The sequence below is a fragment of the Triturus cristatus genome, chromosome 12, assembly GCF_964204655.1.
Source record: "Triturus cristatus chromosome 12, aTriCri1.1, whole genome shotgun sequence".
Lineage (NCBI taxonomy): Eukaryota > Metazoa > Chordata > Amphibia > Caudata > Salamandridae > Triturus > Triturus cristatus.
In genome coordinates this window covers 26,222,528-26,241,443 of record NC_140595.1, presented here as the reverse complement: position 1 = coordinate 26,241,443, position 18,916 = coordinate 26,222,528, and the positions used below count along the sequence as shown (strand labels likewise).

General features: G+C 44.1%; 1 protein-coding gene across 4 annotated transcripts in view; it reads left to right on the top strand.

Annotated features, from left to right (window-relative positions):
* The window catches only part of SLC25A42 (solute carrier family 25 member 42), a 147,223-nt gene that overhangs the window by 109,991 nt on the left and 18,316 nt on the right, over positions 1 to 18,916 (top strand). For all 4 annotated transcript variants that reach the window (XM_085639358.1, XM_085639355.1, XM_085639356.1 and 1 more), the window contains exons 6-7: positions 866 to 982; positions 1,547 to 1,698. In XM_085639358.1, coding sequence (XP_085495484.1) covers positions 866 to 982; positions 1,547 to 1,698 — 269 coding nt within the window. The remainder of the gene's footprint in view (positions 1 to 865; positions 983 to 1,546; positions 1,699 to 18,916) is intronic.

The following is an 18,916-nucleotide window of genomic DNA, read 5'->3' as shown; positions in this document are numbered from 1 at the left end:
GTTTAAATGCATGTTCCTCATTGAAGAACGGACGTACTTGAAGGTCTTACCCACCTTCACATCATCATGTCAATGAAACACTCAATCATATGGCAGATTTTGTGTTATTTCGCTCACCAGGGTGTTAGTCTCTTACTATATTACAAAGAAAATTAAGAAAACTTAGGGGCAAAAAAATAGCTTTTCAAAAGTATCTGAAACCCTTGTTTTTTCTTAATTCTCAAGCTTTCGATCTTTCATTGCTTCACGTTTGAACTGTTTGTTGCTTGTCGTCAACAGAGAATTTATAAAAGGTACCACCATAGGAGAAGTCTTATTTTTTTTTTTTTTTTTAGCTCTTCCAGGGCGAGCACAAATTTCCAATAGGTTTACTGCACCTCAGTCTTAGTTGGCAGAGTGTATATGTATTACATATTCCCAGTTCAATAAATAAACAGTCAAACATTCAAAGTCAAGGTTGTGATGACTGAGTTCAAGGATTGCAGTTACATATTGAAAACACTGAGCTAAGCATTCCTCAAATTCAGATTACAAGTGAAGCATAATTTCCACAATTGGGCTATAAATAGTTAATCCGAAAATTCTAATCCAAATGCCAGACCCTAAAGATCTCGGGAATTTAGATCTTTTTGTGATGGTTGCTGCTGTGAATCATAAAGGCGGGCTTAAAGTATAAGGGTCTCTTACGGTCCTTATGAGATCCCCTCAGGTTGTCCTCTAAGGAGTAACTCCCGCTACACCCCACTAATCAGCAGTGGGTCAGCACTTGTATCCACCTCTTCGCTATGCCTTGCATAGTTCATTCACATGCAATTTATATGTTTTACTGCACCTTTTTATTAGATACTCTGATGTTTTCTTCTAGAGTGCTGACGCCCTTACCAAGGTTTATAGCTGGATCTCTTGCCGGTACAACAGCTACTATGTTAACATATCCATTGGACATGGTACGGGCTCGTATGGCGGTCACACCAAAGGAAATGTAAGTCAGCACAAGCAGTTGGTATGTGCAGGTCAACCTAAAATAGTTTTTTTTTTCTGTCTCATTTTGAAAAATGAGTATGCAATATGGTTACTTTTTAAACTACAGTCTGTGCTAGTGGAAAAAAACAAAAAATACACGTGTTGATAGTTCTGTTGAAACCACAGCTGCCCTTGAATTAAGAGACTATATAAAATCCTTTAAAAAAAAAAATGTAAAAATTAAATGGGCAGGTGTTCAACGCTGGATGCAAGATTGAATGTGAATGATTCCTTCATAGATGCATTACGTTTGCTTCAATGCTGGTTTGCTTCGTACAAATTCCCTTCTTCCTCTCTCCTTTTGTTGCCTAAAGTAAATTAATGGGAGGTTGCTAATGCGCATGACCTGGATCTCTGCTGTTTTTTTTGTGACTGCTTGTTTTGTTTTAGTCTGGGCTTCAAAAGTCTATTACTTATAATTTGAACAACGTAAGCTTTGAAGGTTCTGTTCTGTATTTCTAAAACCATTTGCATTTGTTTTGTAACGTATGATTGAATACATTTTTCTCGCACTGTTTGACAGGTATAGTAACATCATTCACGTATTTATCCGGATCTCTAGAGAAGAAGGCTTGAAGACCATTTTCAGGGGCTTTTTTCCAACCATGCTGGGAGTAATTCCATATGCTGGACTGAGTTTTTTCACTTATGAAACACTGAAGAAGTTTCATACAGGCAAGTATCTGTGTAACTGTTTGTGTGTATCCACAATATATTTCCCGTGTTAAAATATCTTGTCTTCAATGATGCAAATCTAGAAGTAGCAATCATTGTACGAAGCTAACTGCTAGTGTTCTCTCTACAGTTCTGCATTGTAATAATGTGATTTATACAATAACTGGACATTGAGCATTAGTAAAAGGGAAACTGATCATTTCACATCTATTTAAACTGTTCAGCACTATCTTCGTGTTCTGATCTGCCAAATAAACAAATGGAATCTTCCAGCTCTGGACATTTATAGTCCCTGTACCGCTGCTCACTATTACGATTCCACAGCATTCTGCCTTCCAGTGCAATGTCTACGTACTCCAACTGGCTGTGGTGTATGGCACTCCGGCGTAGATCTTTACATGCATGTTTACACCAGTCAGCTATTTATAAGGCCAGGAGAGGTATTAGTTAAGCTTCGGGTTGAGAGGGGGCGTAAAGGGACACATCTGACAGATACTTGTACTTGCAGATTCCTCACCTGTCGAACAATCCCAGATGCCAGACTGGATCCGGAAATCTCACAGCTTGCATGTCACTGGGGCGCCGGCTTTGTATTGTATTGATGGCAGAAGTGGCGACATGTCACGTAATTGAAGCCATATAGCATCCGCCACGGTGCAGCATCAGTTTCCTTTATTCTGCACCTTCGACGCAGATCCGGAGCTACACTCTCTCTGGGAATTTCCTCACAGAAAAAAACTACCAAAGTGCAGCACCATGTCCCCTCCTACAAAAAATTTTCAAAAAACAATTGGGGTTTAAATCTATAGGGATTATGAGGAATAGATGTCCATAACGGACTTCCTGCTGTTGGACTTTGAGGTCTAACTAAGCCTCCCGGGCCTGTGCTTACTGCCAAATTGTGCACCCCAGGGACATAAAGGAGCTGGAAGCAAAGATCTTTATGGCCAGGGCTGACCGTCCGCGCTACAAATGATCTGGGCATCGCTCCAAGTCCCCATCTTCATATTCAGTGACTTCAGGATCGGTCTCAGACTTTCGGGCATACCTTGGTGCCGCTGCCTTTACTGCCTGAGCTTGCAGCGCCAGACTTTTTTTTTTTAGTTCCTGGCACCACATTTGGACCCTTCATCGTTTCACAACGCTATGAGTTCAATCTACTCAAGGGCATTGATATCAGCTGGCGCCCTTCAGGGCCAACGGCTCCATACATGATTCAAATGGTTATGCTTTTGGATCCAACTCCTCTCTGACCTCTACCAAAGGACCCAGTGCAGATGCCACATTGTTTCAGTCTGGTATACAGTGCCACAACCCTGGACAGCACTGCTGCCACCTCCATCAATACCTACCACCTCTAGCGCAGGATATGGCGCCACTGGCGCCGCAGCCTAACTCCTCCCTGCATAACAGATCCAATAGGAATTCCCAGCATCTTCTTGAGGAAAAAGAGTATAGAATTGGACTCCATGATATTTGTGGAACGGGCTCCAAATCTTATGGGGAGAAACTGGAGATGAGGTTCAGGAATTTCAAGGTCTTTCTTCTGACAGTCGTTGGACACCTCTCCAGAGTTCGTTAGGGATTTCCCCACTGGTCCAACAATGCCTGAAGTTATCGCTCTTCATAAAGTTATGCATAATGTTGATGGTAACTCAACATAGTACTGTTTAAGCTCCTGAGCTCCCTGTATGAGGCTGCGCACTGATGTGACATGTTTCTGACTTGGTAGGTAGTGTGCTAGCTGTCAATTCTGGGAGAAGGCTTAGTGAAATCCCAGCACTGTCAATGGATGAGCTTTTAATGTTTTTTCATAGACGAAGAACTACTCTGGACTCACTCTTCCTTCTTGCTTAAAGCAGTCTCAGAATTTCCTTGCAAGCTTTTTTCATTAATCCAGAGGGTCTTACTCAACAAGCTTCACGTTGTTGGATATTATCCAGATGATACATTGAAAATATTAAAATTACTAGTACAACAAGCATGCTTTTGGTCTTGTATGTCAAGGGCAGAGCTAAGAAACCTTTTAGCAGCAGTCGATTCAAGAAAGATTAAGTGCATTTGACTGCTACTGAATAGGTTGCTTGTGTGCCTTCAAAGAGATTTATTTACCACAGACCAGACACTTATGAAAGTGCTTTTACATGATGTTACTCTTATTGAAATAAAGCACCTCCTTTGGGATCTGTGCATACTTTTTTGTGTGTTATATGGATTTGAATACTAGAGCCAATTCTAAGGTAGGCCATGCACCGTTCAGGATTTTTATTGCCTGATCTAACCATCAAATACCTACCTCAGAGTTGAATCTGTAGTGTCCCTTGCTTCAGGAGGAATAACAACTTAATTGTTATAGTAATTCTCTAGCCACAAAGGTTTGATGACATGATGGTCTGGCAACATGATTATGCATGGAAACTAGGACGAAGGTAAAATTTATGATTGAGGGTTGATCTTTTCCTCAAAACATCTTAAAGAGACTGACCTCCATTTCGGAGATTCTGCAGTTTTGGAAGAGATTTTTGGTTTGAATCCCATTTCAACTAGGTTTTAGAAAAAGGAAATTGTATTTAAAAAAATTGTGAAAAAAAATATTTTTCAAGGGTTCAGTATGTTACTTCGTTAACGATTGTAAGATTATGAATCTGGGGACAGTCCCTTGCTGCAGAAATATTGGTTGTTTTTTTAACACAGTTTTTTATTGAAATCAACAGTATGCAATCAAAGTATACATTCCAACATTTCTTTTGTCTGATATATTACAGAAGTCCAGTATACAATAGTATATATGATATCATACAAATGCAATATTTGAGTAAACAAGCATGCTGTATTTATCCTCGATTGGGCTAAGCATTTACCTGTAAACCAATTTGCATGATACAGTATACATGGTTATGTCTTTCTATCGTCTTTTATGTTCCCCGAATCCCAACCCCTGCAATCCCACCCTCAATACAACCCACCCAAAAAACAAGATGTATCTTTAAACTTTGCCGCCGTTACTCAATCGGTCCCGTCCGGGCAAATATACTGATACTGAGAGAGAGGACTCAGGAGAGGGATAGGGGGAGAAGAAAGACCAGGAATGGGGAATAAATAGGGGGGGGGGGGGGGGGGGGGAGACACTTGTACGTCCAGGCTACATCACATTTGAGAATCAGGCACCGCTTGTTTAGTCAGTCTACAAATCCTGGGGACCTACTGTGACCTCATCCATTTCTGCTTTAAACTGTTCTAATTGAGCCCACTCGAGAGAGATCGGCTTCGTTCTCAACCCCCTGTATTCTTCACGCCGAAGCACTTCCCCTTCAGCCATGGCCCATCTGAAGACCTCCTCTCTCCATTTACCCGTTTGTGGTGCTGTGCGAGATTTCCAGCACTGTGTAACTAATCGTTTGGCGAGCATCAAGGCTAAGCCCGCAGTGCGGCGCAGTAAAGTCGCCTTCTTCGGGAGAGGGAAAAGGCCCAACCAACACGCCTCCATAGTAGTCCATGGAGAGCGTCCCGTCAGTTGGGATAGACCTAGAGTGACCTCCGACCAAAACTTCCCCAAGGTAGGTCACTTCCATAACATGTGTGTTAAGTCTGCAGGTTGATGAAAACATCTGGGTCAGTCCGCAGAGGCAGCGGGATACATCCTCTCAATTGCTAGCAGTGTGAGGTAGGCCCTGTGTAATATTAAGAGTTGTATTGTCTTCAGCCTGAAGTTACGGGACACCCTTCAAGGATGCTCTAGGGCGAAGTTCCATTCCCTATCCTCTAATTCCCGTGTCAGTGCCACTTCCCATTTCTGTTGTAGAGATAATAGTGGTGTATTTAGGTGCTCCCTCAGTCCTCGGTACAGCCATTCAACAAGGTGGCGCCCGTGCCCCATTATGTGTATGGTCCGCAACAATTGAATAGGGAGTAGGAAGGTGAGAGAAGCCCTCTCCTCGTATTGCGCTGTGTTACTTTTATCACTGTTCAAAATAGCTCGTTTTTTAACTGTTTATTTTAAATTGTGAAATGTTACTAAGTGAATAATTCGTTTTTAACTTTTGAATTGTGTAAACCCTGCCATTTATATCGGTCCCAGTAGCCCGCACGCACACTATTACTGCTGAAGGCATTGTCTCAGGTAATCACTGCAACCAAACCCTTTAGAAGCATTTTTTCTTACTTACTTCTTGCTGATCTCTTTGTTCCGTCTCCGCTTCCCCGGTCCAATGCCAGCACCCTGCCGTTTGAGTGGAGGGAAGTGGACCCACCCCCTCAGGCTGATCTGTTTTGCCCAGGTTTAAGGTTTACTTCAGGTAGTGAGACCGGAACCTCGCCTCTTCCCACGCACGGCCAGCTATTTAGTCTCATGCTGGGCCGGACGCGCGCAGCGGGCGCGCCAAAGGCAAGCCCGTCTGCGCCCGTCCGCGCCAAGGAGGCGACAGGGGCAGGATTTACTGCCCAAATTAAGCTGGATTATATTTACAGCCCTAAGGCACTGAAACATTTAAACCTTAAGGGGCACTGTAAGTGCCGCATTGCTCCGGATATACTCTGGGGGGGACTGGTCCTGCTATAGCTGCAGAGCGGGTTTCATTGGGGGCACTCCCATTCCTATAAACAGGACAAGCCTACCAACCACAGTACAAAAAACTCAAATTAAAGGAGGCCTAATTAATGCTAGATCACTCAGTAAACACTGTCAGGATGTTAGGGACCTAAACCTAGACCAGCAACTTGACTTCCTGTTTATTACTGAATCATGGCTGAAAGACTGGTGTAACCCCGATGTTGCAGTCACGCTTCCACCTGACTACAAAATCTACAGGAAGGACAGACTGAATGGCAGAGGCGGTGGATTGGCCATCATCCTACATGGCTCACTACACTGCTCCAGCTTTGACCTGGACTCGATTAAGGGTGCTGAAAGCTTAGGTTTCTGCATCTCCCTAAATGCCTTTACATCCTTTTTCAGGAGCACTGGTTTATCGCCCCCCAGGCCAAAGCGTCGCCTTCACAGACTCACTCGGAGATTCTTTAAGCCACCTCTTGCTTAGATATGCTAATTTTACACTGCTAGGTGATTTTAACCTTCATTTAGAATCTAGAACTGAACCAGGAGTTGACAATTTTCTCCAAAGCACAGAGTTACTTACTTTACACCAACTGGTAAAGGCCCCAACACATCAGGCGGGTCATATTCTAGACGGAGTCTCCTCCAATTTTATGGCTCTATCAGTAGACACCCCACTCCCGATGATATGGTCAGGCCATTTCCTCATTCCACTCACAGTCAGGGCCCTACAGAAAAGTCGCCCTGCCATACTATCCCCTAAACCTCAATCCAGACGTAAATGGGCTCAACTAGCTGATAACCCGAAGCTGGCAGCCCATGCACAAGCACTTACGCCTGCACTGATAGGAAATCCAGGGGGGGACTCTCGCCTCCTACACTCCTGGCTTACTATGGTTTGTAATGACCTAATGCCACCAGAGAAACACGATAAGGCTAAGAAATCAAAGACCCTGAAGGCCCCTTTGTTCACACCCGAACTAGCATTAGATCATCTCAATTGTAAGAAACAGGAGCGGAAATGGAGAAGAGCCTATAGCAGTGCAGATAGAGCAGCCTATGAGAAGAGCAGAAAACTTTACCACCTCCAGATCAGAACTGACAAACAAGAATATTACTCTAAGAGAATAATGGAGGCAAACTCAGATCAAAAAATTATTTTCTCAATCATTAAATCTTTTACCAACCCCGAAGCTCAACAGAATGATTTGCCCCCTTCACAAACCTTGTGTGATGACATCTCCACTTTCTTTGAAGAAAAAATTCTTAATATCCAAAAGAACTTTTTAACCATTCCCAGTCAAGATATTACTGAATCAGCTGCCCTCGATACTGCTCACTGCATTAAAACCTTCGAGCCGGTACCTTTAGAATGGACCCATGAGGCTATCATATCCTGCAAATCTGGCTCTCCATTAGATGCCTGGCCCCCCATAATCTTTCATAAAATCATTGATATAGTCAACCCAGTTGTAAATCATATAGTTAATTCCTCATTAAGCACGGGAATAGTACCAGACGAGTGTAAACTGGCACTGGTAAAACCTCTCAAAAAGAAACAAAACATCGATCCCTCCGTGCTCTCCAATCTCAGGCCTATTTCATTGCTCCCTCTACTAGGTAAAATTACAGAAAAATGTGTACATGGGGAACTTACTAAGTTCATTGAAACTGCTAATATCCTGCACCCACAACAATCAGGTTTTCGCCCCAAGCACTCTACAGAATCAGCCCTTCTGGAAGTCAGTGACGTTTTAAAAATGCTGGCAGACAAAGGCAAGAAATCAGTCCTTATTTTACTCGATTTATCGGCTGCATTCAATACCATTTTGCACGACATTCTTCTAAAGAGGCTCGAACGCGCTGGAATCATAGGGTCTGCGCTGGAATGGATTAAATCATTTCTTACTTACCGCAGACAAACAGTGACTCTTGGCACTTTCCTTTCAACAGAGAAAAGTATAACAGGAGTTCCACAAGGCTCTTCACTGAGCCCGCTGTTGTTTAACATTTACATGACCCCACTCATCTCCCTCATAAGCTCCTTCGGAATTGAAGTAGCATCCTATGCAGACGATACTCAAATGATTGTATCCCTCGATAACAACAATACCGACGCCGAATGGAACTTCAAATGCTGCCTTTCTGAAGTTGCCCAGTGGATGAGGGACAATCTCCTTAGATGTAATACCGATAAGACTGAAATCCTTCCCATTGGGAAAGATGTAACCTTCCAGCCAGATATGTGGTGGCCAGAGGGAACTACTTCCCCACCAGATATGGTTAAGGTAGCTAAGAATTTAGGCGTACAGTTCGATACTGCACTCTCCTTCCTCCCGCACGCTTTGGCAATCGCCGGGTCATGCTTCAGCCTTATTCGATCACTAAAAAAATTCTTTGATCTGATTCCACTCCATGCAAAGAAAACGGTTGCAGTGGCCCTTATTCTGTCGCGTTTAGACTACTGCAATAGCCTGTTTGCAGGAGCCAACAAATCCAGAGTAAAAAAATTGCAGGTGGTTGAAAACGCAGCGGCACGGCTTGTCCTGAGGCTTCCACGTAGAGCTTCAGCATCTGCTGCTCTCAAAGCCTTACACTGGCTTCCGATTCACAAGAGAATTCTCTTCAAAATCCTCCTAATCACATATAGACCCACAATCCAATCAGGACCTAGATACCTCTCAGCCCGTTTCTCCCCCTATATCACTACTAGGACTCTTAGATCTTCGACAGCTAACCTCCTCAAACCTCCCACCTTTAAACTAATAACAAAGGGTGGAAAAACTGTCGCCGCGCTAGGGACCAGGGCCTGGAATGCTCTCCCACTCAAATTAAGACTACAAACCACAGAAACTCACTTCAGGAAGGCTCTGAAGACATGGATTTATAATGCCCCTGATGCTTGGTGTCTTACAATGATCTAACATAGCAAATACAAGTACGCCTTGGACCCTTTCTCACCACAATCTCCTTAGCGCCAGGATACTCCTTGCGGAGTGACAGTTTAGCGGGGAACAACATTTACAACGCAATTTTTACAATGCACTACACTTACAACGCAATTTTTACAACGCAACATCCATTACAACGCATTCCATTACATAGCATGACACTACAACGCATTTTTAAAAACTACCTTTACAACGCATTCCATTACATCGCATACTACCTTTACAACGCATACCATTACAACGCATAATATTACACTACACTATCCAACACTTACCCTACTGTTGCACCCCCTGGAGTTAGAATAGTAATTTTTACCCCTATACTATCCAACACTTTCCCTACTGTTGCACTCCCTGGAGTTAGAATAGTAATTTTTACCCCTATACTATCCAACACTTACCCTACTATTGCACCCCCTGGAGTTAGAATAGTAATTTTTACCCCTATACTATCCAACACTTACCCTACTGTTGCACCCCCTGGAGTTAGAATAGTAATTTTTACCCCTATACTATCCAACACTTACCCTACTGTTGCACCCCCTGGAGTTAGAATAGCAATGTTTACCCCTATACTATCCAACACTTACCCTACTGTTGCACCCCCTGGAGTTAGAATAGTAATTTTTACCCCTATACTATCCAACACTTACCCTACTGTTGCACCCCCTGGAGTTAGAATAGTAATTTTTACCCCTATACTATCCAACACTTACCCTACTGTTGCACCCCCTGGAGTTAGAAAAGTAATTTTTACCCCTATACTATCTAATACTTACCTTAAATGCAATTTAATATTATGCGTTGTAATGGTATGCGTTGTAAAGGTAGTATGCGATGTAATGGAATGCGTTGTAAAGGTAGTTTTTAAAAATGCGTTGTAGTGTCATGCTATGTAATGGAATGCGTTGTAATGGATGTTGCGTTGTAAAAAATGCGTTGTAAGTGCATGCGTTGTAAAAGTGTGCGTTGTAACGACATACATCCCAGTTTAGCGCTTTATAAGTTCCAATTTACATTACATTACAAATGTAGGGGGTTCCTTCTGGTACACTAGCCAGTACTTCTGAATATATTGTTTGATCGTTGCGTGTATGAGAAACAAAGTGTCTGGCACTGCGTTAGTCCTCACAAACTCATCGTGGGGCATCAAATTACCATCTAAAAAGAAGTCCTCAACAGAATTTGTCCCTGCCTGTGTCCAGCCCCACACCTGAGCATTAGACAGAATTCCACGTCGGGTGGGTATGTCATTTATGCGATTTTTACAGTTATGGTGGACAAGATCACCTTGCCGTTAATTGTTCCGAGTGAATGGAGACCACCCTTTTATGTCGAGGTGAGACCGTGTCTTAAGAACCTTCCAATTCTTTGAGTTAATCCATCACAGACCCACCATGATGATTCCCTCAAATTTGTTGGATCGCATAGGGTAAAATCATTGGACATCCCTCCCTACCCTACCTCATCTTCTTGTCCCAAAGTTCCCAGTGCCTGGTCCTTTTACTCTTCGCTCTAGACTTGTCTAATTTCCTAACCTTTTCTACAGAACAAAGCCATTCTGCCACCTTAGGGGGAGTTGCAAGAATCCAGTTTACGCACACCTCGTGTCTGGCTGATAAAATTAAAACCAATATGTTTTTTTTGATTTTTACTTAATACAGTAGTAAAGTCTTTATTGTACAAAATGCCAAAGATAACGGTAAAAGTTCTTATGTTAATGCTTGTTTCTAAGACTTTATCAATAATCTTACCCGCTTCTTCCCAAAAAATATCAAGATGAGGACACAGGTGGAACATATGAATATCGTTTGCTTTTGGCTCCCCGCATTTTGGACACTTTTTCGTCACCTGTTTATTCATTTTGGATAACTTTTCCGGTGTCCAGTATGACCTGAGTAAAGTCAAAAGATGATTTTTCTTAAGGGCTGCAGAAACTATACTATGCCATAGAAAAGTGCAGAATACTTGCCATTGCTGTTGCAAGTCTTGAGCTGGAAAGATCTTTTTCAAAACATTGCCTGGGGTTGTAAATTCGTCACCTCCTGTCTGAATCAAATACCAGTACCACTTTGATGTCTCCTTTCTTGTTGGAACAATTTGTATTTCTTCCTCCAATTTTCTAGTAGTTTCCAGGTTTTTCTCTTGATCCTTTGACAAACTCGCCAGCTGATGGTATTTGAACCTGGATATTTTCCCCTTTGTTCTTTCAAGCAGTAAGTCCCAACTGTGAGAAGTTGGCCTGATGTATGATGTCACCAGTTCTAGTGTACACCTTATATCAGTCCAAACCACCCTTATGGTGATTGGTTGTAAAGTCAACCTTATAGACCAGCTATCCTAGTGGTAGCATGGACAAGAGCAGTCTTAGGCTAAACTCTGTATGGCATGTGAAGCCAGCTGTTATACCATATATAATCCCTTGAATACCAAATGAAAGGACACCACAACAGATATATATATAAAATAAAGTGTATTCATTCTAGTCAAACCCTCAGCATTCTTTATGAGATTCGAGGTAAGTACAACACAGTCTTATTCAAGCATACATTAAGTCACACAGGTAAGTAATACAGTTAGGCCCTAGGGGCCACGCAAACCATATACTAAAGAAGTGGTATAAGGACCACTGTCACGGAAATAGGATAGGCCTAGGCCTAGGGAATCGCTGGGGCTACACTACACTAGCAACAGTTAGGAAGTGGGAGGCCCACGGGATTCAGGTGCAGAGTGGAAACACTCACGCGTAATGCGTATAATCGATAGAAATAGTACAGTTCTGAAATAAGCAGTTTTAGGACACTTCTGGTATAGCTAGAAAGTCGAGACTCGGAAACTAGACCCTAGGATAGTCAATACCCTTGTGAGCACCGGAGTACCCAAGTTACCTAGCCCACGGGCGGCGGGTGCATAGGTGTGAACTTGCGTCGGGTTTCGCCGTGGACTTCTATGGATGCCTGAAGGAAAGTTGCTGACAGGCAGTCAGTACAGAGTGTCCGGTGGATCCCAAGGCCGGGATCAAGAAGGAAGGATACCTGCAAGCAGAAGGGACAGAGTCTGGGTCACTAGCCAGTGACCACGTGGAACCAGGAAGGAACCAGGCAATGTCGGGAGATTGCAGGCGAAGAGGTGAAGCTTGTCGCAGCAGCCACGGGTACCAGGAGACGTCGAGGACGACCAGGACCAGGAGGCGAGCTGTCCCACGAAGGCTCTTGCTGTCGGCGGCGTCGAAGTCGAACTAGGACTCACCAAGCCTTGGCAAGCGGAACCCACGAAGAATGGAGGACTTGCTTCTGGTGCAGACCAGGAAGGTCTGGGGTGCTTCTCTTTTGCAGAGGAGCAGGAGCCAGTCTGGAGGAGCCAAACCAGCAGTGGAAAATCAAAGGTGTCGTCGCAAAGGTTGCTAGCCAACGGGCAAGCAACCGGACAGACACGGCAAGCAGGAAAATGTAGAAGGGCCCCACGCAGGACTCGTGGAGTGTGGGGGGCTGATCTTCGGTGCAGATGGTGCTTGGGGTTGGGGCTTCTCAATCCCTGGTGCACAACTTCGAGGGTGCCTCAGAAGCTGCGCTGGAAGATAGTCGCCACTTTTCCCAGGTAGCCGGTCCCACGTCGCCTCCACGGATCTCAGCTCGGCTGTGGATGTGGATCAGGGTCGGAGAAGTCTGGAAGTCAAGGCTCTGGTCAGGCTCTGCAGTCGATCCCTCGTAGAACTTCAGCAAAGCAAAGGGTAAGTCTCTTGATGGTGCCTGTTTGCACAGGGTAGCCACTCCTTGGCCACAAGGGAGATTCTTCAGTCTTCTTCTTTCGTCGAATGTCGAAGGTCCAGAGTTTCTGTTCAAGTTGCAGGTTCAGGATAATCTAATCTCCTGGGACCCAGCTACCACACTTATACTAATCTGGGGGGCTGGGTTGCCTGCTAGGTCACGCCTTATGGGTGGGACCTGGGAGGGGGGTGGTTACACCCCCTTCCCTTTGTCCAGTTTCGCGCCAGGACTGGGGCTGGAGTGCCCCAGCACCGGTTTGAACTGGACTATGCATGGGACACCTTGTGTGCCCCAGGCATGTCTCATTCCTTTCAGCCCTCCCTGCCCCAATACACTAAGGCCTGTCTGGGGTGGTGCTCGCACCTCCCAAGGCAGGAAACCTATTGTCCAAGCCTCCCTTGCCGGGATCACTCCCAGCAGCAGGAGGTCAGACTTGTATCGTGGCAGCAGCATCCATTTTGTGATGCTGGGGCTCTGGTTAACTTTAACCAGGTAGGTAGGTTTCAACATGTCTTCTCCCTCTAGAAGGGAGGGATAATATCCTCATCCCCAGAAATGGTATGGGGGTATTATTCCAAAGTGTTAGACACCTTACACGACATGTTTTGATAAAGCCAAACCATAGTTACCATAACCGTTTAAGATTATAAGGCACTTTAAGAGTATATGGTAGGCTATATCATCGAACAGCTATAAGGACATGGTTCCGAAAGCTGCAGACAGGCTCAGCTCATGCTAGAGCACCATCTCACATGTTACCAAGCACTCTGCCTCCAGGATTGTTAAGGCCTGCCATAGGAGTGGCTGATAGGTACACATGTGTCTATATGTAAGGTAGGTATAGGAATACTACACCTAAGCAAGGAGTGATTACACGACCTTGCCCCAGCTGAGTGATCAGCCAGTTGTGTCATAATGGAAGGCCAGGCCAGGGGTGGCATAATACATGCTGCAGCCCCTGGTAGGCCTAGGGTACACCTATGCCCTGGGTACCTAAGGTACACTGTACAGGGGCCAATAAGGTGATCCTATCCAAATGGGTTATGCACCTAAAGTACATAGTATTAATTTAGAGAGAGAACAGCAGGGCTGTGGGTCTGATTAGCAGGCCCACAGCCACATCTAAGTCGAAAACCAGTAAAGCAAAAAGCAAAAAGTGGGGGTGAACATAGAAAGCAGACCCTACTCTCCTACACCAACTTTGTAAATTTCCAGAGTCAAAAAGTTCTCCCCATTTTGTTAATCCTGCTTCCTCCAGTGGTCCTTCTAAGGAGTCTTTCAGACAGTCAGGGGTTCCAGGTGACCTCCACATAGGTGCTAGTCGACTGTAGTATGGAATCTTCCATGCTTTTCTAATTTCATGCCATAACTTGAAACGCTCATCCCAATACCTTTAATTTGACTTTTTCAAAATATTTTGGGTGCCCAAATTTGTAGAGACAGTAATCCTCGTCAGTGGCAACTTTCCAATAGGAGGAGCAAAAGTCATGTAATCTAAAAAGAATTCTTATGTTCATGAATTTGAAGGCTCTGTAATAAGTGAGGAAGTCTGGGCTTGCTATGCCACCTCGATATTTCCTCTGGCATAGTTTTTTCCACTCTATTCTTACTCCTTTAGAGACCCATATAAAGCCATTGATTTCACTTTGGATCTTTTTTTATCCATTGAGACATAAACTCTAGTGGAATGACGTTGAATAAAAATGTAAACTTTGTCAGGATAGCCATTTTGATGACATTAGATCTCCCCAAAAAAGAAAGAGATAGACCGCTCCATGATCGTATTAGCTTCCTCATTTCCTTTACTTTTGAATTCAAATTTACTTGAGCAATTTAGTCAATATTTTTTAAAACTTCTATCCCCAGGTATTTGATTCTGTTTTTAGATCCTGCTATTGGTAGGTCCATGTTCCAATGCATAATTTCCGTCTTCTGGTGATTGATTTGGTATCTGGAAAATTTCCCAAACTCTATGAACAGTTTTTTATGATAGGGAGAGACTTTTTAGGCCGCTTGTGTAAACCATTAAGGCGTCGGTGTGTATAACGCCACTTTCTTGACCCACCCTTTGAATTTAACAGGGATAATTTCCTGAGATCTCCTAATCTAAGTTAAAAAGGTGGGGTGAAAGCGGACAGCCCTTTCTCGTGCCTCTTTTAATCTGAATTTCTTTCGATAGAACTTTTTTAGCTACCGGAGCCATATATATGTTCATTATAACTCTCGAAAAATTCTCCGCTAAGCCATAATGGGAAATAGCTTTCTGCAAAAATAACCAATTCACTCGATCGAACGCTTTAGCAGCGTCAAAGGTGAGAACTGCAAGTGGAGTCTTTTCCTGAGTAGCAATGTCGATGGCTCCGATAAGTTGGTGAGTGAGGTCATGTAGCTGTCCCCACCTAATAAAACCTTTTTGATCATTATGAATAAGTTTGTCTCTTATAATTCCAAGTCTTGTGGACAATACGGGTGTATTAATTTAGGAAGTAAGCTTGATGCTAAGATTTTACAAAGTATTTTGTATTCGGTGTTGAGTATTGATAAGGGTCTGTATGATGCAAGATCAGTGGGGGCCTTATCTGGTTTCAATAGGGATGTGACTATCGCCTCTCCAGTAGTGGGGATCAGTGTGCCTTCTGCGAGTGAGGTGGTGTAAAGTTGTAACAGTTTTGGAGTCAATGACTCCGCAAAGGTGGAGAAAAACTCAACTGGTAAACCGTCTGAACCCGGAGTCTTATTACGTGCCAACGTCTTTATTGCTATAACAAGAAAGGGTTTGACCCCTACTCAGTAAGGCTGGACCTATATAACATTAGCAACAAAAACATATGCCAATACTGATAACCATTCTGTTAGACCTGTCAGCCCTTTGGCAGTTTCCTCCTCATTTTTTCAAATTATTTTTGTCCCTTTCCCTCTTCCTCATTTTTTCGGTCTACCTAACTTTTGGGTGCTGACGTAGAGGTTCTGGGTGCCTCTTCCACATCACTTGAGGGAAAGGCGCAAGGTGCTCCTCAGAGGAAAATAGATGAGAAAGGTGGGATTCACAAAATGGTGGCTCCAACTGTCACCTCAGCACCTGGGCCATGACTGCCATGGGAGGTTCCGGAACCTTCTGGGCCCCTCTGGCAAGTCAGGCCCAAGGTGATAAATAGAGGTGGCAGGAGGGCAGCCATCTTAGGATAAGGGAGGACTGCAGAAGGTTCAGGAGTAAGGCGCCTGTGTGAGGAGGTGGTTGTACTTAAAGGGGAACGGACAGGTCCAAGGGTCTGCACAGTGTCCTAAACCTAGTAACATCACCCCTAACCTTGTGACCGGTCCCTGACTGCAGTCAGTGAGAGGGAAGAGCAGCAGAATACCGGGTTTTTCGCTAGTGGCAGAAGTCCCTGAGGGGGGGGGGGGTCTAAGATTGTTGCCCAGGACCACCTCATCCCGTGTACCTTCCTGGCAGCAGTGGAAGGATCAGACTGGCCTCGGCGGTAACCCCCCCCCCCCCCCCCTTTTTGTCCTTGGTTGTGAGGAGTGGAACGCAGCCACAGTAGGAGGACTGGGCCATATTGTCCAACTTTCCCGGAGCCTCATTACCCCGTAATCTGACCGGGTCGAGTCCCTACCTGAAATGGACCCCATCGCCATGGTCGAGTGGCCGGTGGTCCTCTGATTGGACTTGCGGAGCCCGTGGGCTGAAGAGGTGAGGGGCCGGGAGTCAGCGATTCCGTTGAAGCTCCGGCGAGAGTTACTTCAGGAGGCAGGAAGAGGAGGGGGCGGGCCCGGCCTGGAAGCCGCCGTCCTCTGATCACGTGAAGAGGGGCCGAAGCGCCGCCCTTCGCCAAGAAGAGTGAGGAAGTCTGCGCCCTGTATTGGTCCGAGGGGGGAGTACGAGGAACACCCAGGGCCCCAACTGAAGTTACCGCGACTGGCTGGTAGCGAAGCCGTAGCGGAGGGGGCACCGGTCCAACAGTTGTGGGGGGGGAAACCTGTAGAAGCTCCCGGAGACTTGCCGTCCATAGGGGAAGGAGTCCTCGCTAAGGAACAGACCCGTCTCTCATGTTGTGAGGGGACAGCAGCTCCATTCCGGCAGAACACACGGAGCGGAGGACAACGAGACTGTACCGTAAGCTGGGCCTGGTGAAGAGGGGAGGGGGAGAGTAAGTGCTGTGAGGCCCACAGCTGAATTCAGAGTGCGTGTAAATATACCCGTTAATGTTATTTTCTTGGAAGCCGAGACCCCAGTGAGACAAGCACAGACCTCGAGGAGATTAGTGCCTATGCAACCTTGATATGAAATGAACTGCTTGAAATGTCATTGATCTCTAGCGCCAGGACTGTTACCATGGCTACATTAAAAAGCATTAGTAATTGATATTTAATTAAGTTGCTGGGGGACATCCGAGGTGCTGTACATAGGCCTAGGGAAAGTAGTAAGGGGGTGTCAAGGTAGAAATAACATTCCCTGTGATGAGGTCAAGTCATACCTAGAACTGCCAGACTGAAATGTGACGGGGGGTTAAGCTTTTGTTTTTGAAAACACTGTTTGAAAAGTTTATCGTGCACTGTAAGACTTAATGTTGAAAACCCTGATTGAGAAAGTTTATCGTGCATTGTAAGACTTAATGTACCTCAGGAAAGAGAGAAACGTCCGAATGTAAATGTAAGGTAATGGTTCAGGTGGTAATGTCAAATTGAAAACTGGTTTTGACCAGAAACAAAGAAGATAAAGCCTTGGTGAACCTTACACATAATCGGTGTAGTGTCCTTTTTGAGTGGGGCTGCGCAAGATTGTGAGCTGGGTAGGATGCAAGCCTGAGAAGCCAAGCGAAGATGTAAGCCTGTTGACCTGAGCCAAGCTACCCTTAGGACAAAGGTCCAACACATTCACACTCAAAAATTATACCAAAATCCAGATGACCTAAACACTCTGGTTGGAATTTTTTTTATTTTATTTTTCTTTATCAAAGTATTAATTTCTTTTTCTTATTTTTAATCTTTGTATTAATGAAAAATTGCCTTTAGAATTCAACAATACAAATGAAATGCAATTATAAACATAAACTGAAGACACAACAACACTTAACACAAAGACAAACAAATGTGATTCGAATATAATACAAATATATATACAATAGATGAATTATCTAAGCAGCTCTTGTTCTAAACAATTTTAGCTTTCTTGGTTCAAAATAAACAGTGCCTCTGATTTATTTAATTATATACAAAACATTCTCAATTTATAATTCAGAGAACACATTCAAATGGTGGACCTACTGGGCTCACTTGATATCTTCAAATTTCAATAAATCTCATTGATAGTGAGCAACATGAGGTTTGCCTATCTTAAATACACCTATTTGGTTTAAAGTGTAAACAGTCTACTCGTTTTGAACCCTTTAGACATGAATGTCGGGTTCTCCTCAGGACGTAGAACATAAAGCTTAATTTTCTTTTAAACTAACAGCGATCCCCTTAGTCACCAGCCGGTGAACTAAGTCGCCACAGGCAACTTGTGTGTCTCGGTGATGGTACTCCTTTGTATATTCACTTGTGTTTCTCGGATGTAGTTTATTCACATTTACCGGAAGTGAACCCGCGGGCTGGGGTGCAGCTTTATTCCGCTTCTCGAGGATTCGAAAGAGGAAAACAAAAGATATTTAAATAAACTACATCAGAGAAACACTAGTGAATATACAAAGTAGTACCATCATCGAGATACACAAGTTGCCTGTGGCGACTTAGTTCACCGGCTGGTGACTAAGGGGATTGCTGTTCGTTTAAAAGAAAATTGAGCTGCTTGTTCTACGTCCTGAGAACCCGACATTCATGTCTAAAGGGTTTGAAACGCGTCGACTGTTTACACTTTAAACCAAATAGGTGTATATAAAGATAGGCAAACCTCATGTTGCTCACGATCAATGAGATTTTTTATTTTTTGTAACATATTTTTATTGACA